The sequence below is a fragment of the Psammomys obesus genome, unplaced genomic scaffold, assembly GCF_907164565.1.
Source record: "Psammomys obesus unplaced genomic scaffold, mPsaObe1.curated_primary_1811, whole genome shotgun sequence".
Classification (NCBI taxonomy): Eukaryota; Metazoa; Chordata; class Mammalia; order Rodentia; family Muridae; genus Psammomys; species Psammomys obesus.
This window is the reverse complement of record NW_026592325.1, coordinates 761,832-789,638: the sequence shown is the minus strand read 5'-3', so window position 1 is coordinate 789,638 and position 27,807 is coordinate 761,832. Positions and strand designations below refer to the sequence as shown.

At 46.6% G+C, this 27,807-nt stretch overlaps 1 protein-coding gene across 2 annotated transcripts in view; it reads left to right on the top strand.

The window, feature by feature from the left end:
• Pitpnm3 (PITPNM family member 3) overlaps positions 1–27,807 on the top strand; it is an 85,946-nt gene that overhangs the window by 28,878 nt on the left and 29,261 nt on the right. The window contains exon 4 of one of the 2 annotated variants that reach the window (XM_055613093.1): positions 13,010–13,057. The exons of the other annotated variant lie outside the window; for it this stretch is intronic. Within the exon in view, the coding sequence (XP_055469068.1) occupies positions 13,010–13,057 (48 nt within the window). The remainder of the gene's footprint in view (positions 1–13,009; positions 13,058–27,807) is intronic. 2 annotated transcript variants of the gene reach the window in all.

Genomic DNA, 27,807 nt, shown 5'->3' with positions numbered 1-27,807 from the left:
CTTTCCTTTCCTTTCCTTTCCTTTCCTTTCCTTTCCTTTCCTTTCCTCTTTCTCTTTTCCTTTCCTTTCCTTTCCCTTTTCCCCTTTCCTTTCCTTTCCTTTCCTTTCCTCTTTCTCTTTTCTTTTCCTTTCCTCTTTCTCTTTTCCTTTCCATCTTTCTTTGTTTTTTAAAAAACAGGTGTCTACATGTGTGGCGTGTGTGCATGTGTGCATGTTTACATGAGTGAATGCACACCTGTGCGTAAGAGACCAGAGTTTGACATTAGGGATCTTCCCCAATCATTTTCTACTTTGTATATTGAGACAGAGGCCCTTGGAGTTTACTCATTTGGCTAGTCTGGCTAGCTAGCTTGTCGGGAGCTGATATTATAGGCAGCCTGCAGGTCCACCCACATTTGTGTGACTGCTGAGGGTCTGAACTCAGGTCCTCACACTTGTACACAGAGTGAGGGCTTTGTCTGAGCCATCGCCCAGCCTCTCCTTTTGTCCTGTTCCTTCAGTCTGGAACTCCAGCTGGTGGGATGGTGCCCACATTTGAGGCGGGTCTTCCTCCCTCAGTTAATCCTCTTTAGAAACCCTTCACAGAGACCCTTATAGATGCAAAATTGTGCCACACTAATGGCCTAGACTTTTGGTAGTGCAATAAAATTGACAATCAAAATTAACCACCACAGCTGTGTATTTGAAATTTTGCTTCTTTGAAATCCTGTACTAGCACTAACAGTTTGTCAGCTGATTCTTTCGGGTTTTTCAATGTGCCATATCATTTAAAAATCTTAGCAGTTATATTCTTGCCAATATTTATACTACTTATTTTTCTTTTATATTGCATTGCATAGCGATCTTAGAATTTTGCCTCCATATTTACTCCCATCTCCATTACAGGGTAACTCACTATAAAAGGTGATTTATTTATTTTTGTTTCTGTGTATATGTGCCTGTGGGAATTTATGTACATGATGTGCATGCAGCTGCCTACAGAGGCCAGAAGAGGGCATCAGATAATCTGTGAGCTGCAATGTAGGTGCTGGGAACTGAACCTGGGGCCTCTGGAAGAGCAACACATGCTCTTAATCACTAAGCCATCTCTCTAGCCCCAGCATTCTATGTTTAATGCTGAAATCACAATTCACAATAAAAATATCGCATATGTTTACAATAGGTGCTTGAGCTGTTTAGTCCCAGTGAGGTCAGTACCTCGCAGCAGAAGTGAGAGCAGGCTCTGGTTTAATTCTGATTGCCATGGCGTAATCAGAATGTCACCCACTTTATCAGTAAGAACAGTCCTTGCCTTATGGTTTCAGAAATGCCCACCATCAGGTTGAAAAAAATTCTAAATAAAATCATGTCTTTCCTGTTTCCATTGTTATGTATCCATTTCCCCATCATTCTTAATTTTTTTTCCAAAGACCAATTTTAATTAAAAAAAAATGGTTCTTAGTTTTATTTCTAATCAGCTCTACTATCAACTATTTTTTTTCCTATTTAATTTATATAAATTGATATTTTATTTCATGACTTCTTCCTGCTTACTCTCCAAGTGATGCAATTTAGAGAGAGAATAGAAGGCACTCACTGGTCATTTCTGAGCTTTGGAGAGATTATTTTTTAACAGGAGATTAATTTTGCAATGATGAATTTTTTTCCTTAAAGGGAATCCTCAAATTGTTCAAGTTTTAATCACCACAAATCATGTATCCTGGCCACTGGTCCACCTGACAGGGTCTGAATAAGGAGTGTCTTCACTCAGTCATGTCCAAGGTACTCAGAACCTCAATATTTTTCTTTTTGATCTAATGAGTATTCAGAACCATTCTTATAAATCTTGGTGCACAGATTATTTTTATTGTTAATTTGTGATTTTTAGTCCTTGGGATGTTTGACTTTTAAGTATTATTCCTTTGAAGTCCTTTCTTCTTTAACACATTTTTTTCATCTCTAAATAATCCATACAATTTTTGTTTTGTTTTTGTTTTTTGAGACAAGATCTCTATGTAGCTCTAGTTGTCCTGGAACTTGTTCTATAGAGTAGGCTGGCCTTGAACTCATAGAGGCCCACCTGCCTCTACCCCCCTAGTGCTGGGATTAAAGATGTGTCCACCATGCTGGGCTTCCATACACGTTTTTAAAAATAAACTTTTTCTGCATGTAGGTTCTAGTTTCTCCATCTATTAGGCCAAACATATCAACCAGTACAGTTTCTCACTCCATCATGTGGGTTCTTGAATCACATACAGGTCCTTAGGCTTGGTAGCAAGCAGCTTTGCCCTCTAAACCATCTGGCCTGCTCCACAAGTCCTCTTGGTTCTAAACCTTTGCTTTGCCTTTGAATACAGCATCTTTTACATCCAGGAGATCTTGGCTCTCTTGGCATGCAGTGTCTCTGGTGAGCAGTTTGAGGGAAATGTAATCCTCATTCCTTTGCGGATAACCTGGGGTCCTGTTCCTGAAGCTGCAAATGCTCAGTGTCAGCTCTTTGCACTCTGCTCACACTGTTCCCGAATGAGATTCACTGGCATTGTTTGCGTCTGCCACCTGGATGTACTCTCATTGCTGGGAAGTTCCCTTTTCATGTACCTTAATTCAAGTAATTTTTTCCTGTTTGTTCTTCCAGTGCTTATGCCAGGTTGATGCAGGAATGTTTGTAGCCACATTTCTACTTGTTTCCTCCCCAACCTCTTCTTTTGAGACAGGGTTTCACTATATATCTCTGGCTTTCTTGAAACTCATTATATAAACTAGGCTGGCCTTGAACTCATAGATCTGCTTGCCTCTATCTTCCAAGTGCTGGGATTGAAGGCTGTGCCACCACACCTGGCTAATTTGTCTGTATTCCTATTTCTTGGTTCTGTTTAGATTCTGGACATTTTTTCCCCAGTCTAAACAGTGGCTTGTCCATTTTCTTCACATCAGTGTTTTCTGTTTTGCTGGCTGGCATCTGTGGAGCTGAGTTTTCTTTCAGCAATCATCTTTCCACTTACTTATGCTCTCAAACAGCTCCCCAAACAACCTGGTATTGAGTCATAGAGACCACAGGTTCATTCTATATTCTCTGATGTTCTGTTTTGCCTGCTCTATTAAATTTCAGAGTTTTCTGTTGATTGGAGATGGGTGAGAACAGACCACGTACTTAAGGCAGAATTAATTAGCCAAGGATTGAAAGTGAGATTACAGCACAGGGCAGGGGCTATCTGATTCTATTTTCAAAGGAACATGCAGCTACTGTGAACACTGTCCAAGTAAAATACCTTTTGCCAAAATCTATTTTTAAATCAAGGTATAAGGCATATGTGATACAATTCACTCTTTCAAAGTGTACATCCCAGTGACTTTCATACCTCTGTGCATAGCCACCACTGTTGCCTAGTTCCAGAACATTGTCCCCCAAAGAAACCCCATCCAGATCAGGAATCGCTCCTGCCCTCACCAGTGGAATCCAGCAGATGTGGCCCTTTGTGTGACTTCTTTTCTTTGTGATGTTCCTGAGAATCACTGCATTTCAGCACATATTGGTACCCCATTGCATCTTATGGCTGCATGTTACCCCATTCTGTTTGTTTACCCACTTATCAGGTGAATAGCATTGAAATTGTTTCCACTTTTAGGCTATTGTTAATAACTGTGTGTGTGTCCCATGTCAGTGTCCATGACCCCATTCTCCCTGCATGTGTGTATGCTCGTGCAACCAGCTCTCTTGATAAATACCTAAGAGTTAGACCTTTTGTACAACGTGGTAATTTTGGTTAACTTCTTAAAGAACTGCCAGAGTCTTCCAAAGAAGTGCCCATTTCACATTCCCTCTGGTGACATCAAAAGGCCCTGGTTTCCAGATCCTCATCAATGCTTGATGTTCATATCCTCTGCCTTTTAGGTTATAGCCTCCTAGTGAGTGCTTTGACTAGTTACTTCCCTAGTGATTAGTTATGTTAGTGTTTATTGGTCATTTGCTTTTCTTTTTGGAGAACTTTATACTCGAATATTTTGACCACTGGATGTCGTTATGCTGTTGAGCTGTAAGAGGTCCTGATGCATCCCAACACTGGAATCTCACTGGATACATGAGTTACGGATATTTCCCCAACTTCCTGGTTGCTGTTTCATTTATCCAACAGTGTCTTTTGAAGCACAAACATTTAAATTTTTCTTAAAGTCCAATTAAGACTTTTGGTCCTGTATCCAAGAAACCATCACCTAACACAAGAGCATGATGATTTATATGTTTTAAGAATTTTATAGTTTTAGATCTTATATTTAGGTTTTTTAAATCAATGTATGTGGACTTTGTTTCTATGTATGATATGAGGTAGGGATTCAACTTTTTCTTAACTGTTTTTTTTTTAATTTTTAAAGTTTTATGTGTGTTTGTATTTTTGTATGTGAAGGAGGCTAGAGGAATCAGATTCACTGAAGGTGAAATTACAGGTGCTGTGAGCTGTCTGGCGTAGGTGTTGGCACCCAAACTCAGGTCCTCTGTGAGACCAGCAAGTGCTCTTAACCACCGAGCTGTCTCTCCCACCCCTCAGCTATTTTGTTTTTGTACGTAGATAACCAGTTGTCCCAGCACCATGTGTTAAGAAGACTTTCCTACACCTTGAATTGCTTGAGCATCCTTGTCAAAGTCGGCTGGTCATAGGCATATGAATTTATTTTCAAATGTTCCATCTTTCTCTGCTTATGTTTATGTGCCAGGGAGTTCTGTATCTTTACAATGAGCTTGAAATCAGATGTGGGACATCAACCACTTTGTTTTGTTTTTTTTTTTTTTTTTTCAAGATTGTTCTGACTGGTCTGTATTCCTATATGAAATTTTAGGTGGGGTTGCTCATTTCTGCAAAGGGGCCAGCTGGGACTGTGCTGAGTCCGGAGAGCAGCTGGAGTTTTACCTTTAAGGCGCTACCAGTCCTAACCCGTCAACATGGAATGTCTTTAATTTACTTATTTCTTTAAAGTTAATGTGTGTCTGTATGTGTATGTGTGTATGTACATGTATATGTGAGAGTGTGGTATATGCTCATGTATGTGCACAGAGCTAGTGGAGGATGTCAGGTGTCCTGTTCCATCATTCTCCTCTATTCACTTGAGGCAGGGTCTCCCAGTGAAGCTGGAGCGGGGCAGCTTGCTGGCAAGCCCACGTTCTTCCTGCGTCTACCTCCTGCAGCCCTGGGGCACCAGCACATGCAGCCGCTCTGCTTTTTGCCAGGGCGCCAGGATTTGCAATCAAGTCCTTGTATAGCAAGTGCTCTGACCTACTGCGCCATCTCTCCAGCTCCCTCTTCTTTAATTTCTTTCAACAATGCTTTATAGTTTTTAATAAACAAGTCTGAACACTTGTTTTATTAAATTTACTTCTCAACATTTTTTATTGTAACTGGAATTGTTCCTTAACTTCATTTTCAGGCTGTTTATAGCGAATATGTGGTAATGCAACTGACCTTGTATGTTGGTCATTTCTGTGTGTATACTGAAACCCTGACAGACCCACTTGTGTGTGTGTAAGAGCAGAAGTATCCCTTAAATTTGCTATACATAAGACTGTATAGAAGTAGTTTTGCATCTTTCTTTCCAGTCTGGTTACATTTTATTTCTCCTTGTTGCCTAATTTCCCTGACTAGGTCCACTAATATTGAATAGAAGTGGGAAAAACAGAGTCTTGTCTTATTCTTGATCATTTGCGGATGTTTTCAGCCTCTTATCATTACATGTTAATTGCAGTGTCTTTTATTTATTTTTATGTAAATGAGTGTTTTGCTACACGTCTGTCTTTGTACCACATTCATGCCTGGTACTGCAGAGGTCAGGACAGGGGCTAGATCACCTGGAAATGGAGTTAGGAATAGTAAACCTTGAGTGCTGGGAATTGGACCCAGGTCCTTTGCAAGAACAGCAAGTATTCTTAACTTCTGAGCCATCTCTTTAGACCCAGTTTTGGGGTTTTTGAAGGTGTCCTTTGTCTGGTTGAGAAAGTTTGCTCACATTCCTAGATTGTTGAGGATTATTATTGTTTGAAGGTGTTGGGTCTCTTTGGTATATTTGATTTTTATACATTCAGTCATCTTTTGAGTTCCTTGACAGCTTCTGCCATATTGTTAACCTCTTATGCTCAGAGTTCATATCTTCCAGAATCATTTATACTAATCGTCTATGAGTTATCCCTAAAGAGATGTCTATGATCTGAACTCTTTTTATTCCTAGGCAATCACATCATCACTGATGGTAAAGAAGCAGTCAGTGGCTAGAAATCCTTGATGAATTTCTTTGCCCCTGGCTTTGTGAAGAGCACTGTTCCCTAGCTGTTCATTCCCAACTTTGGTTTATGTCCCTGCATCTAAATACATGGCTTCCAAAGAGTTGTCCCTGGGCCAATGGCATTAGCATCACTTGGGGACATGTGGAAAATGTGAGGGAAGGAGTCCCACCGAGCCATACAGAGCCAGCCAAATTCTAGAAGAGCTCAGGGGCTGTTTTAACTAGTCCCCTAAGGGACTCTGCTGCATGTTCAAACTTAAGAGTGATTAAGGATTATGATGCTAAGCTGGTTCTGGGGATGCACAGCTCCATTTCCCTCTACTTGCTTGGCTTCAGTCATTGAGTCTGATATCTTTCTTGCACAGCTTTGGCTTTCCTTTCATGTTTAGCAATATTTGGCTTTGTGTTCCACTTTGTTTGTAGTTGCCTGTTAGCAGAGCTCTGAGTGATGGAATCTGTCTATTTAGCACAACCTGCTGTCATGTGATTATTAGGGAGAGCTGGCAAACACTACAGGGTGAATAGCTCAGCTCCTGAGTTATTCCTCCTGCGTATTTCCAGCTTCACAGAGTGTCCTATGCCTCAGATGTCCACCTTTTCTCACATATGGAGATGGACAGTTTTGCTTGGCACATTCAGGGATCAGGCAAGGCTCCTTGCACTGGCTCATGCATTGTGGATGTTCTAATTATTGCAGAATTCTGGGGCTCTGGTGCCCCAGAGCCTGGTGCATCCTGAGCCTGCTGTGTTCCCTGAGCATGCCTCAGTTCTTCCCCATACAGCTGAGCTTAGGCCCGCTTTTCTGCTCAGCTGCATTTCTGGGTATTTGTTCTTTGTAGTCATACAAGGCTCCATACTGAGAAGTGGCCACAGTCCATGTTATGCTATGCTGTCACTATCTTGAAATCCTAAATGATTTTGAATAAAGTTTTTTTTTAAGATTTATTAATTATGTATACAATGTTTTGTCTGCATGTACACCTACACACCAGAAGAGGGCACTAGTTCTCATTATAGATGGTTGTGAGCCACCATGTGGTTGCTGGGAATTGAACTCAGGACCTCTGGAAGAGCAGTCAGTGCTCCTAACCTCTGAGCCATCTCTCCAGCCCTCAATAAAGGGTTTTAACCTTCCATTTTGCCCTGGGTCTTGCCAATTCTGTAGCCATTCCTAGCATCATCCTTCAGAACCGTCTTTTACTTTTTTTGGGGGAGGGGGGTACTTATGCACAGTTTTTGTTTTCAGAGGACATTCCTTTTTATTTTTCATTGCTGCTGGAGATTTATACGGAAGTATTTTATGTCCTTGGTAGAGATTTGGGGCAGAAGAAAAAGTCTGGGTCATGCAATCAATTTACTGTCTTCATTCTCCACTACTGTGATGTTCCTAAGCTAGGAGAGCAGCAACATTGTGCTCCTGTGGTAGTGAAAGCTGGAGTCATTGCTTCCCACAGAGTGGAGGATAAAGCCCCCCATCCCGTATGCATGACCATCCTTGTCCCCCACAGTTGTCATTAGTTCATTCTAATATGAACTCTAATTCTAATACGAGGCATTAGATGGGGAATAACAAAGGGATGGCATAGTTCTGGGGAGGAGGCAGGGAAGGGAAGCTGAAGCTGGAGGTCCTGTGTGGAAGCTGAGGAAGTAGGGGCTTTCTTGGGAATGGCTTTGGGTCTGTGAAATATCCTAAGCATGGTAGTGATAAGCTAGTTTTGGTGGAGCTCATTACAAAAAGCAAGATGGAAGGCCAGAAGAGCAGCCCAGGCTCTAGCCACTGTGGGCTGGGGATTGGAAGGAATGAACTTTAAAAACCTGAAGTTCAGTGGTGCCCATCATTTGGGAAATAACATGTTTAGGAGGCACAGGTGAGTCTTTGCACACCAGCCTCTTTTACTAACTGAACTAATGGCTGGCCTGAGCCATTAGTTTAGGGCTCCCAAGGCCAGTAATAGGAGAGTATAGAGCACCTAGGAGCTTCAGCATTCTGTGCTATGGAAGAATTTCCAGATCCTTCCCCAGGGTCTGAAATCCTCCCCAGAAGCCACTCAGCCTTCTTTTTAAAAAATTTCCCACTAATTAATTTATTTATTCACTTTACATCCCAATCAAAGCCTCTCTCCTCTCCTCCCAGTCCCACCCTCCCACCATCTTTCCCCTTTCCTCCCTCCCCTTCTCCTCAAGAAAGGGGAACCTTCTCCCCCATACCAATACAACAGAACCAACCTCCCTTTGAATGCAGCTGGCAGCTTCTCTTGTTCTGCGTGTTTGCTGAAAGAGATCAGTTCAGAGTTACAGGTTTTGCTTCTCTTCTGGAGGGAGCGTGTGGTTTTCTGGAAGACTGGTGGGCAGAAGAAAAAGGTCACTGAAGAAGTCATTAGCAAGGGCTGAGAGTGTCTTCTTTGGGGACATGCTGTGACCAAACTCCCCAGAATGTACGAACTTGGAAAAGCCAAGATCTATGGGGCTACAGTCTGGAGCCACAGTGGCCCCGACTCCTAGCTCCCAGTCCCCAGCCTCCAGCCCTGAGCCCTCAGCCCTAATCCCAGGCTCCAGCCCACAGCTCACTGCCTGCAGCCTTCAGCAGTCCTGCATATCTATCCTGCTTATTGGAGCTTCTGGCAACTCCTGTGACATAAGCAAGCTGAAGCTGAAGCAAAACGGTTGGGCCCAGGGGCCCTGGAAAGTTCTAGGCCAAGTGGGGTCTCATTTAGGCAACGCTGAGCCAGCTGCACATTTGGTTAATGGCCCACGTCCTGGGAGCCTACTAATCAGGAAACCGTGTTTCTCAGCTTAGATGATTCCTCTAGCATTGGTGGCGGCTCTGAGGGGAGGTAAAGCTGGTCTGGGCTGAGCGGGCAAGGCCAGCCTGCTGCTGTTGCTCTCCACCACCACGGATACATCATTTATGTTGTGGACAGTAGGCCCACCATGTTCTGTAATCCTAGCACACTGGGTGGTGATGGTGGTGGGGTGGCTGAGCAGGATGATTTCAATTCCAGGCCAGCCTGGGCTATACAGTTAGACCCTCTTTCACGAAGCAAGGGGATTGGTCAGGTTGGAGAAAGACAAGGTACGGGAGGTGGCAAACCTAATCATAATGCATTATATATCGCTATAAAACATCAAAGAACAAAATTAGTAAAGAAAAATGACAACAGCAAAGAGCAGACTCAACTTGGCCTACCTCAGCACCCAGTCTCACTGGGTACCTGGCTCCAGCATCACTGTAGGGGAACTAAGTCTGCAGGAACCACTGGCCAGTCTCGACACCCTTTGCTAGTAGTTCCGTCTCTGCTCTCTTCCTACCCACCCTCAGCCTCTCTGTCCTGAAGATTCTTCTCTCACCACCTGAGCCCTCCTGGGAAGTCACAGCCTAGACAAGAGGAAGAGGAGGGTAATGGGAGCAATAGTACTCCATCAGAACTAGGGGTCGTCGTGGCCAAGAGATGGAGCCCTATTGAGTCTCTATCTTCTTATTTGTGAGGGGCCTATTTTACACAGGCGGAAGCCATGGTTATTTCAGGTGTGGAGAGCACAGGACACCACAAAAACTCCTGCACTCCTAGGTATAGCCTGCCTAGTTTATGTAGCAGTAGCCATGCTCTTGGCTGTGAGATCTCTGAGCTTGGCTCTGCTCTCCTTCCCCAGCACTCCCTTCTTCAAATCTATGCACATCCTGTGCCCCAGTATCTCAAGCTCAAAGGCCTCCTGGCTTCTCCTACTCTCTACATCCCAGCTTCCAAGGGACTCTCAGGCCCTTGCGCTACTTCTCCAATAGATAATCTTTCTGGTGAAACTCCTGCCCCAGCTCAAGGCTGTACTTGCTTTGTGGTCATGAGATCTCTGAATGGGACCAGCAGCACATAAAGGGTGTAGGTGTGGAACTTCTGTGGCCTGGGGTGAACCTGTGGTGGTGAACCAGAATGGTGTCCCTTACCTGGTAGGTACATAAGAAATGCCAGGACATTTTTATTATAGTCAGGGCTGTTGCCAACGCTCCAAAGAGTCCTTGGTTTGGGTTTTACTGTTCTAAGTTCTGAATTATTTTATCTGCAGTTTTGTGGTTTGTGAGTGAAGTCTGACATGTCATGTACCCAAGCCTGAGGCTTTGTTGCATGTGGTCCTGCACTGCAACACCCAAGGCCTCCTCAGTCCCATCCAGCTATTCTGTGCCACCTCTCCCCACCCTCCAACAGGAGCCTGGGCACAGGCAAGGTGGGGGACAGATGTTTCCACCTGTTGTGCGTTCCTAGGCTGGCAGCATCACAGTATATTCTTGAGTATAACTCAGAGGCAGTAAGCTGTTACCCATTCTATCCAGGAAGCAAGTGCTCCCTTCCTGGGGATAAGCACTCTTGTCAGTCCTGGATGGGAGGGCAGATGTATCACTCCACTCCCCAGCTGTCCATTAGGTGCAGTGGTTGGCAGAGGCTAGCAGTGGAGGACTTGGGAGATGGTGGGCTTCCAGAGTGTGTGTTCTATCTCAGGAAGTGGGGGTTCCAGACCACTGAGTCACTACTGTGCTCACAAGGAACCCTGAGTGTGAGGGAGTACATATTGGCATAGAGAGTCTTCAGAATGAAGTTGGCATCTTTGGTGTTCTTCTTGATCTCTGGGCAGAGCCGTTGCTTTTCCTTTTTCCCAGAACCCAGATAACTAACGTAGCTGGCCTCAGTGCGATAGAAGCAGCAGGATCTTGGAATGTGGAGGATATTGAGTTGCTGTTGCCCCCAGACTTGGCTTTTTTACCTATTATATTCAAAGAAATGGGCTTCCTGCCCAGGGTCACCCGCCCCTGCATCCTGCCTCCCCTGGAGTTGGCATGCCTTGAGCATGGTGTTTGCTGACTGCTTGCAGCACCCTGTCTTTTTCTTTCTTTGGAAGCTCAAATTATGGCTCTGCTGGAGGCCTTGTGGGGCTTCAGCTGAAAATGGTTCCCCATCCCCATCCATCATGGCCAACTGCATTCATGCCCCATGCAGAGGTTTTCTTGCCCTGTGCACAGTTTTCTCTTCATCTCTGTATCACCCATGGCCCTTGGCACCATGAGTGGGAAACAGGATGTGTGACCTCATTTCTGTGTTACACAATGTGACTTTGCTCAGATGCACCTATGCTCTGTGGCCTCAGGTGATGCTCAAGAGTGATACTTGTCATCGCTGTCTGATCCTGGCTCTTCTCTGGTTTCTGTCTGCATCTGGGTTACTCTCATTCCTTGAACACAGTATGTGGCCATCTCATCATGTTGGATAGAGGCCACTCCATGAAGGTCCAGGCCTCTCTTCTCCAACTGGATTCTTATTGGACCCAGAATCTGTGCTGCCACTGGTACTAGGGAGCACTTTGAGTTCTCACACACATTAGCCATTGGCCCTGTTCATCTGGCTCCACTCTGTGTTGTGATGAAGACAACAGACAAGGTCATGAGCCAGTTGTCACAAGTAAATCAGTAAATAATCAGTAACAATAAGGGCAAACTCGCATGGTGGCACATACCTTTGATCTCAGCATGAGAAAAGCTAAGGGCAGACAGATCTCTGAGCTCAAAGCCAGCCTGGTCTGCATAGAGTTCCAGGCCAGAGAGGGCTACATAGTGAGACCCTGTCTCAAAAATAAACAACAACAACAAAGGGCAGTCCTACAAAGTGAGTGCTTGTTAACTGCCCGCCTGTGCTTTAAGAGCTCCCAGTACTCACTGTACACTCATCCTCTGAGGAAGTTACCAGTGTGACCTCGATCCTAGAAGACTGTGGCACATGGCTATGTAGACACAGGCTCCCATGGACACAGTAAGTGAAGGACAGATGGTGTTTGACCTCGAGGCTTTCTTTACCTAGAGCATCTCTAGAGAGCATTGTGTCCATAAAGTTTTGTAGGAATGAAGCTCAGAGAGTGAGAGGCAGGTGTGTCGGGTCACACAGTGGGTTGGTGTGAACCAAATCCTAGCCTTCAGACCACAGCTGGATGCTCTATCCATTCTGAGGAGGAAACAGGGACTTTGATTCAGGTGACATGAGCCCTGGAGGCAGATGTGGCAGGCAGAGGCCGGGACACAGGGGCTGTGAAGGTGATGTCTTGGGTCACAACTGTAGAGTCAGATACATTTGGAAGAGGAGTCACAGCAGGACTGGCTGGGAAAACAGAAATATTTCCCTGATGGCATTGCCCTGGAGTCCTGCGAGGGAGGGGACAGGGCAGCCTCACATGGTCTAGGAAATCTTGGGGGGGGGGTGTCCTGCTTTGCCCTGAACACTTGCTTGGAGAACCAGGTTGCTTCATATGTATTGGGGGTGGGGCAACTCGGAGTTACTCAGGAAGTCCTAGTCATGGAGAATGTGGGATGTCCACAGAAGCCAGAGGCAGCAGGATGTACTGACCCAAAACTGAGGAGAGAAGCTTGGGTGGAGGGAAGTCTAAACTGCTGCCTAAACACAGTGCCCAGCTCAGACCCTCATAGGACGCAGTGAAGGGGAAAGAGGCAACACTTGGCAGCCCTGCCCCATAAGGTAGGAGAGGAGGACCCAGCTACCGGAAGGCTAAGGTCAAAGGCATCATCACAAAGGAGCTAACCAGTACTCACCAATGGTGTCTTCTGGGGGCTTAGGGCTGGGTCTCACACAAAGGAGGGAAACTTGAGTGATGCCCCTGCCACCCTTGGCTCTGGAGTGGCAGTGGCAATTGCCAGAAGCTCCCCAGGGAGTGCTGCATTGCTGAAGCCAGACCAGGGATCCAGCTGCTCATCTCCTTCTTGTTTCCACAGGAGATGGGGCCACAGCGTGCACGTCCAGCATCTTGCAGGAGAAGCAGCGTGAGTTACACCTGGCCCCATGGAGCCCTTTCCTTCCATTGGATGAGTGGTGGCCCCCAGGTCTCCTCTCTGGTTTAGCATTCCAAGGGTGAAAGGATCTCCCCCATCTTGCTCCTAGGCAGGAACAGAAAGCCCAGGGCTCCTCAGCCTGGATTTAGGCAGCTTTCTTGAGACCCTGGGGTTTCTAAGCCAATAATGCTGGGTAGTTCTGGTGTCAGAGCTGGCGCTATGGCAAGAGGCTGAAGACCGTGATAGTGAATAGGGCAGAGCAGACAGGACCACTGAAGGTTTGGTGACTGTCCTTTTCATGGGGCTGGAGACTGGGAGGGCCTGGGAAGGCAGCCTTCTTGAGCCTTGGTGGACATCAACATTTGGATGCCAACTTGCAGCAGACATAATTGGTCCTGACCAAGATCAGAGTGAATGAGGTTGCTCAAGGCTGTGCTCCAGAGCATGCTCCCTTTAAAATACGTTCTACTTTCCAGATGTTGTGATTGTGTGTGCATGTGTGCACGCATGAGGTAGAGACATCTCTCTGGAGTTGATTCTCTCCTATCATGGGTTCTGGGAATCAAACTCAGGTTCAGGCTTGCACAGCAAGTGCCTCTACCATTTAGTTGAGTGAGCTCACCAGCCCTAGACATGCTGATTCCCTCCCAGAATGGCTGACTCTGCAGTCAGGATCCTGGGATTGAATTCTGGGGTTTCCTGATGTCTTGATTTCTTCTGCCAGTTTTCTTAGGAAGGTGGGTATGGGATTGGATGTGCCAAGGTCATGTCAGCATGCTGGCCACATGTCCCATGGACATACCAGGTAGATTTGGTGAGCAGCATCTGTGTCAGATCTTGTCTTTAATATGGCAATGTTGACTTCCATATAAGGCTGAGTTTGGGACAAGGGCTCGGAACTTCCTCATTTTTCTGCCTGCTGTTCTGCTTATAACTATAGCTTTGGGAAGGCTCGACCCATTTTGCTTCCTAGCTCTCCAGGCCCCAGCTTGAGACCTTCCCTTAAGCTCTCTCCTCCTCAGCTGAGCTTCTGTGGAGGGTGTGTCGACACCAGCATCCACAAACGGTGGTCCCCAATGTCACAAGGCAAACAAAGGCACTGCTGCCCTGAACAGCTGGTGACTGTGAGCCTGTCAGGAGCAGCCCCCAGGCTCGTATCTCCATCATATCAGCAAACAGAAAGGACAAGGTGCCAGGAAAGAGAGGCAGACAAATTTGTGCCTGCAGGTTCTTAATTTATAGAGGTGACAGCGTGGTGACACAGAGACTAAGGCCATTAATGAAAAGAGTTGGTTACAGAATTTGCAAGCCACTACAGTGGCAAGCAGGGAGTGATGGAGGCCCTAGCCCTGGCTGCAGTTTGTGTGTGTTTTGGGTAGGTGGGTGGAAGTTCTTTGGAGAAGGAGGGCAGGAGAACAGCTTGTGACTGGTGGTCTAAATAATGACAGGGTTTTCACTCTGCTGGTCCCTAGATATCTGGCACCTGGCCCTGGTTGCCTCAGGGCAGAAGAAGACAAGCTTGGTGGCTGGGTATGGATTGAGGTGTGGCTGGCTGGTTTTGAAAGGCATATTCATGGGCAAGTTTGGTTTCTGTCTGAATTAGCCCATGTAGGATTGCCTGTGTCTCACTGACTAGGACATGTGGAACCGCCAAGAAGTAAAACAAAACAACAGCTCCCTTCCCCCCATTGTAAATTCTGAGGGTGGGAAGAGCCCAGATCAACTGTACCAGGATTCCTTGTTTGTTTATTTTATATTTATTTTAGAGACAGAGTTTCACTGTATAGTCCGAGCTGGCCCCAAACTTTTGCCAATCCTCCTGTCTCAGCCTCCCAAGTACTGGGAGTACAGGCATGTACCATTATGACTTGCTGCTGTAGCAGTCACTTGGAGGTGAAAGCTAGTCACTTGCAATAGGCTTTGTCCCCAGGAGGTAGGTCACAGCTCCCTTTACCCACGTCCCCACATACACAGTTGAATTGACAGAATGCTTAGTGTCTCCTGAGCCTCCCTGGGGAAACACTGAATTTCAGTAGCAGTAAAATCTTTTTTATTTCATGGTTATAGATTTTGGTCAAAATTACATTGCTGAAAGCTGCCATTGTGTCTTGCTCCTTGAGGATATTTTTATGAAGGAAAGAATATCAGTTGGTGTGCACAAGAACTTTAGAGCCATAAAACCTATGTCTCTGGGGCCGACTGGGCCAATGCTACCCAAGCTGAAATCCAGTATGTTGGGAAGGGAGGGGACTTACATTGTACCATGCTTTTCTATGACGGCAAAAGTCTTTAGCTGAGAGCAAAGCTTTTCACATAGCTCTACAATTATGTCCTGCCAACAATTTCAGACATTAAAATCATTTTTCTTTTATGAAGTGATGTTAGTAATTTATGGTAATGTGTTTGTTTATTTTTAATCCTAAATGGGCAAAATAAAAGTTTGTGACCTGAATTTAAAAAGGCTCTATCCATGGGTTATGTTTAGACGTGGGTATTTTAAAACTCTGAAAGTAAGATACTCCTCTGGGCGAGGAATCAGATCCACCTGGGAGTGGCGCTGTGCTGTCAGGCTTTAAAAGTCTGCGGTTTGGAGCCTTGTGTTTCTCTTTAGTTATTGTGCCTCTTTGGGCAAGTTACCTAACCTCTCAGAGTCTCGTTATATGTATTGTATGTGGAAAGATGGCTGAACTCTGCTTTCTTGGTTGGCTGTGTAAGAGATGCATGGGAAGGGTCTTGTAATTCTCAATTATACCTTGTATTTGCATAAGCTTTCACAGCTGGAAGCCCTGGGCCAGCTGTGAGGGTGCATCTTATGAAGCTCAGTTGTGTTGTGGCTTATCCTATGGCTGCCTGGTTTGCCATCATGGAAGCAGTGTTTTTCCTCTGTTACGGTTAGGATATGAAGAGCAACTAGTTCCACCCCCAGTGCCCCTTCCCTCATCCTGTAGCCATGGGGTCATAGGAAGAAGGCTTGGTCTCCACCTGGAGTATCCAATCACTGATGGATTCATAATCTGATATTGTCACTGGGAAGTGGCAGCCATTACAGGAGTCATATTCCTGGGGGTTCTATCTTGTCCCTAGCTTCTTGCCCCCCGGCCCCACCCCTTCCTGACCACCTTGAGGTGAACAACTTTGTAACTTCACATCTTTTCTGCCATGATGTTCTACCTCAGCACAGCACAGATATATCTAAGTCCCAATAAACCCTCACATGGTTACATTGTTTCTCTTTGACATTCTGTCACAATAACAAAAAGCTGGCTAACTGGTAGGAGATTGCTAGGCCTTATGTTTAGTAGCTCTGGTACTTGTGTGTTCAGGATCCCCTGATCCTTGTAGCTTCCACACAGTCCTGCATTTCCCTGCTATTGGAAAGATGGTCTGGAAGCCTACGACCACTTGTGCTATTTAGAACCAAGTGGAAAGAAACTGGGGAGCACTCTCGGTGTGGGGACAAGATAGGGGCATGGACTCAGGAGCAGGGGGCCTGGGCCATTCCTTTTAGTTTGCCTTGCAGTCATTGCCAGGACTGGGGCCCAGCCCTCTCTTCTGTTGGCACATGGAGTCCCTGTGGGTCTGTTATTTGAGGTGTTTCTGCTGCTGCCTCTTTGCCACTTTGTTTCCTTTGTCCACATCTCTTTGTGTTTCTGCCTGTCACTGCCTGATGATCACAGGGACATTTTCAGATACTTTCCATGTTCCCGAGTGAGCACTTCCCTGGATGTGGGTCCTGAGGGACCAAAGCTCACTGCTCTATTTTTCTCTTCAGAGAGAAAAGTACCATTTTCCATAAATCCAAAGTTCAAACCCTGGCTCCTTTTCCATTTTTACCACCACCTTGCCAAATTGGACCCTAGGGCAGTACACTGCCTCCAGCAGAGCTTCAGCTCACCTCCTTCACTCTGCCCTATCCCTTATCTGAAGGAAGCCCAGGCTTCTTTTGCCTAGCCTGCCCTGGCAGGCCTCCATGCTGGCCTCCATGCCTCCCGCATGTCCTTAAGAGTGGCAGCGAGGCCTTTGTAGGAAACCTGGGCCTTCTAGCCATGTTGGCCTCACTCACATGCTGCTCAGTTGCTCCCTGATCCCTGTCTGCCCGCCTTCTCCTCCCATCAGGGTTTCTCCTCTGTTGCAGTTTGGATGTTAATTGTGTGTGCACATAGCTCCCCGTCCTTTCTAGCAAATGAACTCCTATGGCACATGCTTCTCACAGGAGTGGGGAAGTCCAAGATTCCACCATCTCAGTATCCCTGTGGAGGAGAGAGGTGCCCTCTTTCCTGGCAGATGGAGGATGCAGGTCCCTAGGGAGCCTCTCTCACTTCCCCTTTATGGCTGCAGAGACTGGAAGGCATGTCCTATACTTGCCATAAGCTTCCTGCATCATCTATAGGACATGAGGCCCACTGCCTCTACTCACACACCACACAAGTGTCATGTGGGAATATGAGACATTGATCCCAAAGACCTCCCCTGTCCCTCTGACTCAGTAGCTGCTTGGTGTGGTGGGAACTTCCCAGGCTTTCCCCATTAAACCTGGATCTTGGAAGGGCTGAAACCATGATTTCAGGGTCACAATGTGAAAACAAAGATGAACTGGAGCAGTTAACTTCTAAGGAAGGCAGGCGTTCTGTTCTCTGTCCTCCACCAATGTCAGGGTTTAAACATGCCTGCTCAGTCTGGATCTAAGTTGCCTTCTTTGCAGTTGCCTCAAGTACTGGGGGAAGTACTCTGCCCATCATGTCACACAGTTTCTTTCTGAAGGACCAGTTTCGTTACCACTCATCAAACCTCCCCTCCATCCCCATCTCTCTGGGTCCAGACTGTTTGTAAGGGGGGGGGACATGTGAGGACATTGGAAGCTTCCTCTGCATGGAAAAGTTTTACCTACTGTAGCCCACAGGGTTGGGCCTGGCCTATAGGGCATACAACAGGAACTTGACACGCTGGCTGTCAACTGGCTTTCCCAAGGGCCAATGCATGTGGGAGAGCTAAGCACAGCCATGTTTGCAGATCAGGGTGGGTGCTTCCTAACTTCCGCTAGTCCCCAGACCAGAACCTGGCAGTCATCAATACTAAGCTCTAGTTTTTGGTCCCAGACTGACTCTGTATCTTCATCCTTACCCTAACCTCTGTTAAGCCTAAATGTATTCAGGGGCTGAGTCCAGACACCAGCCCCTGGCTCTAGTTTGAGCTTTGATCCTCAATTTAAATGGAAATGACGAGGGCATCCTGGCATCACCTTCCCCACTGGACAAGGTTGCTGTTGTACCCCCTTGCCTAGGCTTCCTTCCCTACAAACCTGTAGATCATAGTCCACTGGGATGACTCCCAGGCACAGTGTGCAAAGCCCCTTGTCCACAGCTGGTCTCCCCTCCTCCGCCTGGTAACTGGTATCTTTTCCTGGCCTGTGTGGGCAGCTTGCTGAGCACAGCTGCAGACAGGCTATATTTAGCCGGCTTTAATGAGCTCAGGGTGGCAGACGTCCGCCTCGGGAGCACTTTTTCTTGCATGTGTGCGTATGTTTGGGCCTGGCATGCTTCCTTCCTTTGTGCTTGTACACGAATGCATCCCCCACCCTTTGGTTGTGCACTAGTATGTGGCAGTGAACTGGGGTGCTTGTTTACCTGGGGCTGGTGCATGCTGTGTGCACAGATGCAAGTCTCTGCAAAGCCTCTCTGTTGTGTTGGGGCTGTGCGCAGTTCTGACGCTTGTGCAGAATGGGAACAAATCATTAGTTTGTTCACTTGTTTGTTGAAGAAATATTTAATCATGAATACCTTTATTAGCCAGGGCCATGATAGTCTCTGGGGATAAAACAGAGCAGAGCCTAATGAACATAGTCTATCTGTTAGGGATTTTATAGTCTGGGAGCTGGTGGAGAGCCCTCAGATAACTATAGAATTACAACTGTGGGCTGAAGAGATGGATCAGAGATAACGGTGCTTACTGCCGGGGCAGACAACCTAAGATTTATCCCCAGAACCAGCATGGTAGGAGAGAGTCAACTGCATGTGTACACTCACGTGTCCATGAGTGTGCATGAACACACACACACAATTGTAAGGATCTCTGGGCTAGAGAGGTGGCTTAGTATTTAAGAGGACTGGCTTTTCTTCCAGAGGACCTGGGTTCAATTCCCAGCACCGACATGGCAGCTACAACCATCTCTAACTCCAGCTCCAGGTACTCCAACACCCTCTTCTGGCCTCTACAGGCACAGGCATGCAGGCATGCACAGACATACACGCAGGCAGAATACCTACAACACTAAACAAAAATTTAAAAAAATAAAAACAATTGTAAAGATTTGTTCCAGGAAAGAGATTCATGCTGCTTTGTGGGGGAGGGAGGGAGAGGATGAGACATGCCCTCCTCTCAAGGAGAAAGGAACATGGATGTTTCTGTAAGAAATGTGGGCACATGGGCAGTATGAAAAAGTCCAGGCATAAGAAGCAGAGGTGCAAGGGTCCCGTGGTGAGAGGGATGTTTGCCAACTGCCCGAAAGGCAGAAATGGCTGAGTTTGAAAGAAAGGAGGAAATGTTAGTAGAGGTAGGCAAAGTAAGGGCTATGGGAAGACTGTGGTTGACAAAGAAGTGTGAAACAAGAAGAAAGGTGGGCCTAGAGGATATGGTGAGCTCACAGAGATGTAGAATGCAGCCTGTGACTCAGTCAGAGGTCCTGGACTGGCTAGAGGGAAGGCTCACAAGCCACATGGCAGGAGGAGAGCCTTGCAAAGAGATCAGTTCACAGATGACTCAGTTGGCATCCATAAGGGCAGCTTCCTGAAGAGTTCCCGGCACAGGAGCACCCCACCTTTCCCCAGTTCTCCTATAGCAGCTCCCATGGCTCAACATTACCAGAAGCCATGTAGCCTTCTCTTCAGACACAGGACTAAGGGTGTGAGGTCAGTAGAATGGAGCAGTGGAGGGCACTTGAGCAGACCACTGACTTGATGTGGTGAAACCACAGAGAGCATGAGTTTGGGTTCCCACCTAGCTGAGCAGAGGAAGGGCCCTTCTTTGTGAGCACACAGGGATCTCCTTCCCTAATTTTCCTGTCACTGTCCCTGGGGATCTGCATTTCCTCCAGCACTGATTGGTGTGTACGGCCCTGCACCCTGCACATATGAGCAGGCCCACACTGGAGGGCACAATGACCTTTAACCCCATCTCTGGTCTCTTTTTTGTCTCCATCTGTAGCTCTCAGTGGATTCCTGAGTCTCAAGGTATCCAGGCCTTGGGAGTTCCCCTCCCTCATGGAATTGTGAAGGGCCCAGCCTAGGTCTCCATCCTCCCCTCAACTGGGTTGGTGAGGTGGGAACCTTTTATTTCAACTTGAAGATTATCCTCTTGGGTGATCAAATCATCTTTTCCTGCTAACAAAGGGAAAACATGAGCTGGGGAGCTTTGCCACAAACCTTGAGGCAAAGGAGAAGTTGGAACAGACAGAAAATATAAAGTCGTATCTCAGAAAGGAAAAATAAATCACATTGTTACGTGCACATTGAAAATATTCTTAGTTTTGATCTTTTTTTTTTTTTTTTTCCCTGAGTAGGCCATGCATGAACAAGGTAAAAACTCAAAAGCCATGAATGATGACGCACGCACCTCTCTCCCTCTCTGTGCCCAGCTTGGCTCACCCAGCCCTTCTTCGCAGATGTGAAGAGGATGACGAGTGTTTCATGTCCCAATCCAGACTCTGCAAACATGAACATATCCATAAATATTCACTTCCATAGATATTTTTATATATACCCCACGCAGAGGGGAGCAGTTGTCTTCTGTGGGTAATATACCATGATTCCCTTCCTGTTTCAGAAAATTTACAACACTGAGGTTCGTTGATCTTGGCCTTGAGTATGTGCTAGATCTCTGTGATATATTTTATTTAGCTTGTCCACTATAGGCTGCCTGTCATCATTCAGTATTGTAAGCAGCATAGCTGTGGTTAATGGGGTACTTGTAGCGTGTTCGCCACATGGACTTGGCCTTGCTGGGTCATGGGCATTTTGTATTTTAATAGCACTGTCAGATGGCCCTCTTCAGAAGTTGTATTGGTTTTCACTCGCACCAGAAAGGAATGCAGAAAACCTTCTTTTTCACAGGGTGTTGGTAGTGGCTGATCTGAGAAACACAAACAAGGAATTGTGGGTGATTTCAGTAAACTTTAGGGTTCTCAGCACCTTTTTATGTGTGAGAGTCATTTCCTGTTCCTTGGCTAGGAGCCCCAGAGATTAGGAAGAATGGCCGAAGAAGGCTTGGGCTGGATGAGGGGGCTGCATTCCATTGTGAGAGTGTGGACTTCCAGGCAAGTAAGTCCAGGGATGACTAGACAGGGAATAGTCAGACCCCACTGTCCCAGCAAGCTCCTGTACCCAATGACAGGGACTGCCTGTTTTCCCTCCCACCTCTGGCTCTTTGTGAGGGGACAGGGCTGTGGAAGAGGAGACATTTGAAGACTGAAGAGATGACCCCTTTCTTACTCCCTAACTTTAGGAAGAAAGAAGCCTGACCTGTGGCCTGGTTCAAATCCTGTGCATATCAGTTGTTCAAACACACAAGCCTGTGGGGACATTCTATACTTAAGCCTTCCACTCCATCTGGAGAAAAGTCCGTAAACTTTTCCAGTCTTGGTTTTCTCTGTGAGATGGTTAGGACATCCTGGCTTCTCAGGAGAATGTGAAAATTGTCCTAGCCACAGGGTGATGACTAGGCACTTGAGAAGGGACCTGTGTTAAGTACAGTAGGCTCAGTGAGGACACCAGGGATAGGGATGCCACACCCTTCTGGCCATCTCAAGATGGTGGCTTTCTATCCCTGACATGGGTTTCTTTAGCTGAGTTATCTCTTTGAGCTGTTCATTTGTTGGGCTCATTTATGATACCCAACAGCATGTTCTTAAGAGCAGGAGAGATGCTCAGAGGTTAAGAGCACTGGCTGCTCTTCCTAGAGGTCCTGAGTTCAATTCCCAGCAACAACATGGTGGCTCACAACCATCTGTTATAAGATCTGGTGTCTTCTTCTGGCCTGCAGGTGTACATGCAGACAGAACATTGTATACATAATAAATAAAATATTAAAAAAAGAGGTAGGGTCTAGGGCCCAGGCCCTTGTCAGGATCAATGGTCAGGCTTTCATTTGGCTAGGATCCATTTAAAGCCACCTGGTAGCTAGGCAAAGTCAGGTGGATACAGTTGGGTTTTGGTCTTGAGAGGGTTAACAAGGTGCAGGATCCTCCCCCTAACCCTGGATAGGCATTCCATCCCAGCATCCCTACCAAGTGGATATTGCATAACTTGCTTATATAACCTGGGTGGAGAACTCCCTGCCTGCAGGCCAGCATAGGCCACTGTGGACAGCTGTAACGCTTCCAAAGTGTGCTCAACCCGGAGATACTCCCCCTACCATGACATGTTGCCCTGCCCTCCATTCCCTTGGCTCAAATGTGGATCAGCATCCATAAGTAGCTTTGCAGTGTAGATCTGTGGTTTGGCTTATCACTGTGGATCTGTGGTGTGGAACCACAGTGTGTATTTATTGAGTGATCTGTAGCACGGGTCTCTGGAGCGGTTCTGTGCTGTGGATCGATAGTTTGAATCTGCAGGGTGTATCCACAGAGTCAGTACGTCTGGTGGGGGATATATGGCTCTGCAGTGTGTAGCAGCAGCGTTAATTTCTATTGTAAATCTGCTGTGGAAATCAGCATGGAGTTCTACAGCATGGACCTGCAGGTGGATTCTGCAGCCTGGGCGTGCACTGTGGATCTGCATTCCCACTTGGGTCCACTTTTTTCTCAATTGGGCCACTAGACTTTCTACAGCTTTCCTGACAACTTAGCAGGCTCCAGATATGTCTTCAGTGTGGCCTGAAATCCTCATATTGAACTGTAATTCTGGTTTGGGCAATCTCATTGTGCAGCCCTGAATTATGTGACTAGACTTGGACAAATGGCCTAGAACACGTGACTTAGACACGTGACTTAGACTTGGTCACATGACTAGGTTTTGCTCACATGATCCTTCAGGCTTGAGATCATCTTTGTAGGCCAGTGCTGGATTTGTTTGGGTGTTTTCAGCTCTGACCTGAATTGGGTGATAACAAGTGGAGTAGAAATCAGAAAGGGATACTGAGTTAGGTATTCAAACCAGATAGAAGATTTAAGTTTGAGACCAGTTTGTAAACATGACAACACGTGTTTATAGTGTCCATCCAAGGTATGTATTCATATATACTTTGAGACTAAAATATGTGCTAACTAAGGAAGTGGTAGAATATAAAGAAAAGTAGAGAAGGGAGGAGGGACTCAATCACCGTCCCAGCATGCAGAAAAATCTACAACATTTAGGTGATTTCCTTTGGCTACAAGGCTCAAGACCTCTTCCCTACCCCTTGTACCTACCAAGAATTGTGGTTTCACAAGGCTGGAGGCTGGGGAGCATTCAGGGGAGGGAGCTCTGGAGTCCAGATGATGACTGAAGCCAGGAGCTTTCCAGTCCAATTCTGAGGAGCCTTCAGGGGACTGCCTAGCAGCAAGACTGGGATAGAGGAAGGAAGTAGGCCCATGTTAGTCAACTCTTTCATAAACAAAATAAACAAACCCCATTTGATACAATTAACTTTAAAGAAATACAGGTTGAATACTCAATGGAGTTCAGCCAGGCCTGGTTCATTTTCACTTTTTCAATAGTTCCCAGGAGGGGCCTGGAGAGATGGCTCAGAAGTTAAGAGCACTGGCTGTTCTTCCAGAGGTCCTGACTTCAATTCCCAGCACCCATATGGTGGCTTACAACCATCTATAAAAAGATCTGGTGTCTTCTTCTGGTGTACAGGTGTACATGCAGATAGAATATTGTATACATAATAAATAAAATATTAAAAAAATAGCTTCCAGGAAAGGTTCATTGGATAGAAAATTTCTCTGTTTTATGAGTCCAGGAACTTTCTGGAAAAGGCCTGTGACTTTCTCTGCTTTCTGCTGGCTTGTCTGCATTGTGCTGTAGGAGACCAGGAGACCAGGAGATCAGGCCACACCTATTGTTTTGGCTCAGGATTTCATAGGTGTCAGTTTACGGTCTGGAGCCCGGGTGGCACAGTGTTGGGAAGTGTGGTGGAGAACCTACTGCTGTCCAGGAAGCAAAAGGAAGGACAGGAAGGAGCTGGAGGCCCCAGAGACAGTTCAAGGCCACGGCCCTTCCTCCCACCAGACCCCATTTCCCAGTAGAACTGCAGCTTGGGGACCAAACCTTCAACACATGGGCACTACTGGGACATTCAAGATCTATTTTAGAGCAAGAGAACAAAGCCATTTGGTTGGTGCAAAACCGTGCTTCTATACGCATAAGTGATTCTATGTCTTATAGGCATTTATTTCCCTTTCAGGACAGGCTACATGGTCGTAGGCTGTCAGCTTTGCTCAGTTCAACCTATAGGTAGCTGGTAGAGGTGATAGTCACTGCCAGGGGATTGGCAGGATGGAAAATGAAACTGGGTCCCAGCATGAGTGGCAAGAGAGTGGGGACAGATGCTTTGCTTGGGGAACCAAGCACGTGGGTGCTGACCTTGGCTTTTGTCTCTGGAGCAGTGTGGCACATATGGTAATTAGAATGGCTGATCATGATCTGTGATTTCCAAGGGTATGATTATGCAAAAATAGCTTCTATTCTTCTGCCAGCAGAAGGAGCCATGGTGAGCAGGGTGGGTCATCATCCCAGAGCTGGGGCTGGCAGGGTGCTGGGAGCAGACACTGAAGTAGCCCATCATAAAACATTGTCACAAAGCCAGCTTACCTGCCCTAAGTCTAGGCCTAGTAGGAACCTAGCCTGAACAAGGCCATGCAAACAGAAATGAACAGGTGGTAGAAAGAAACAGGTGGTTGATGACCAGGCCCTGGGGCCATTCGCAGGTGGCTTTGCTAGCATCTCATCCCCCAAAAGCCTGGGAATCCTCCAGCTGTGGAACAATGCACAACTCAGGAGGTACTCACATTCCCAGAGCAACTAAATTCTAGCTCCTCCAGGGACCTGCTTAGGGAATTATGCTTCCCAGAAGAAGGGGGGTGGGGGGCTTTTCCCTGACCCTGGTGTCTCAAGGGGCTTGAGCAGCTCAGAGAGGCTGTATAGCTGTGAACACCTGGGAACATCACTTTTAAATAGTTCTTACAAAAATGCCAGATCCTAAAAGTTGATAAGTTCTCCTTTTACCATGCATCTAGTTTAAGAGAAAATAAAGTAACCCTAGCAGGTCATACCCCCATTCAGCATGGTAAGATAACCATCATGGTCTAGGAGACTTGCCAGAAAAAGTGGCAATTTTGAATTGAGTTTTGCAGAATACATAGGAGTTTTCAGGTTTCCTACAAAGGCAGGAAAGGCTCAGAGGCACAAAGCTCATCATAAGCAAAAGTGACAAGAAGTAGAAGAGTTCTGTCTTGTGGGAGAATCAGATTCAGTGATCTTGATTATTGTGGGAAGTTCTTAAAAGGACTAGCTTTACTGGGTGTGGATGTACATGCTGTAATCTCAGGATGCAAAGGGCTGATGCAGGCCCCATGTGGTGGCACGTCTTTAATCCCAGCACTTGGGAAGCAGAGGCAGGTAGATCACTAAGTTTGAGGCCAGCCTGATCTACAAAGCAAGTTCCAGGACACCAGGGCTACATTGAGAAACCCTGTCTCAGGAGTTTAAAAAAAAAAAAAAAAAGGCTGAGGCAGGAGGATTGCCAAGGATTGGAAGTGAGCCTGGAATACATAGTGACAGCAACAATAGCAAAAAGCAAAGCCTCAGGGGGACAGACAGAGGACAGGCAACAGGGCAGTCTTAAGGCTACTTGTCAGCTTGTTCACAGAGGCCTCTGCTATCCTGCCAGTGACTCTGGTTCTGGCAGGAAGTACTTAAGGGACCAGAGTCTGTATCTACCGGGCAAGATCTCCTGTTCCCCTGGCTGAGAGTGCAACATCTGTGGCTCTACGCAGGAAGCAAACTGCACAGACCCCAAATGCAGAAGAAGGGAGATACTTCCTGGTGGGAAGGCAGGGAAGTGATACTGCAGATGCCCCTACCCATCCTCTAGCCCTCAGCTCTTATCCCTACTATTGAGAATTGCTCCAGCATCATCGATGGCCAAGATGCCAAGTGCATCCACCAGTTCCAAGAGTACTGTGTGGGCCCCAGGGAGCTTATACTAGGCAGTTGGAGGCTGTGGGAGCTCCTAGGTCTATGTTACCAGTGAAGATGCAGGATTCAGCCCCCACCTAACAGAGGGCATGGTGCCTGGGAGACAGCAGGACCCTCATGTCTTCCCTGCAAGTTATTTATAGCCATGCAATGGTAATTTGTGACAATCACAGCATTTAATCCTGTAATCACACTGCAAGCAGGCACCCAGCCCAGTGAGGTCGGTGAGCCTGCCAGGACTTGGCATCAGAACAGGGAGTGTGGAGGCGGTGGGTGATGTCCCTATCAGCCTCCATCTTATTTTGTCAGCTATGCCCCGCCCCCTGCACCACAAATAATAAGAATAACAATAGCATCCAACACATATCAGAGGTGTCATATTCCATGCCTTGTTCTAAAGCCATAGGAACTCCCTTACCCTCATTGCTGCCCTATAAGGGAGTCATGTTACTACTGTGGTGAGAAAACAGGCTTAGGTCACACAGTTGGTAAGAGCCATGTCTTTGGTTTCAAAGGCTCCGGTTTTGGAGACCATAGTCTTAGAAGTGGAGATGACCCATTTACCCCCTTTCCACCCTGCTCTTGACCTCAGCCCTGCTGACACTCTGTGTTCCTTCATGCACCTGCTCCAGAGGAGCACTCATGCTAAAGAGGCCACACACACAAGGCTACTTTTACTTTGTGTTGGTGTTGGCCTCTTTCCCAGCACTCTTCCCCCAGTGACAAACGGTTTCATGTAGAAAGAGGACTTGGGCAGCAAATCTGCACTCAATTTATTAGTTGCTCTCTGTATTTTGCTTCTGCAGGAGTGGGGGCAGCCTGCAGCTTGCGGTGCAGAAGGGCAGGGCACTGCTTGGCTGAGTGCCATCTTAAATGGAGGTGGGGCCCCCTAGCGGAGATTTCTTGGCCTTATTTGTTATGTGGCTGGTCCAAATGACCTGGGATGTGTAAACTACACAATTTAGAGTTTACTCATCTGTAAAATGGGACTAAGGACAAGAGACATCTAAACTAAGAAGGCAGTTGGGGAAATGGATGAGTCGACACATGCTAACCCTTGATAAGGGCTCAGTGAAGTGAGCCCATTCCTATTGTCTGTTACTATCATGCTGTCCTGAGTGCAGAACCTAAGCCTCCCCTATTCAGGCTCAGGGCCAGGTCTTTTGTAGTGAGAAAAAGACAGAAGGGCTAGGGGGAAGAGTGGGCCTGATGTTCAGTCTCTGTACCCAGGAGGCAGGGACAGTAGGCTGGTGAATTCCATGCCAGCTAGGCTACTTAGGTAGACCTTGTCTCAATAAAAGTACAAAACAAAAGCAAGAAGATGGCTCATGCCATGCAAATGTGAGTATCTGAGTTCAAATCCCTAGAACTCACATAAAGCTGGACTGTGTCGATAATTCCATTGTTCTTACTGCAAGATGGGAAGTTGAGAAGCTTCCAGATGACCCTGTCTCAGACAAGGTGAAAGTTGAGGATCGATGCCTGAGGTTGTCTTCTGACCTCCACATGCAGGCTGTAGCATACACACACACACACACACACACACACACACACACACACACACACACA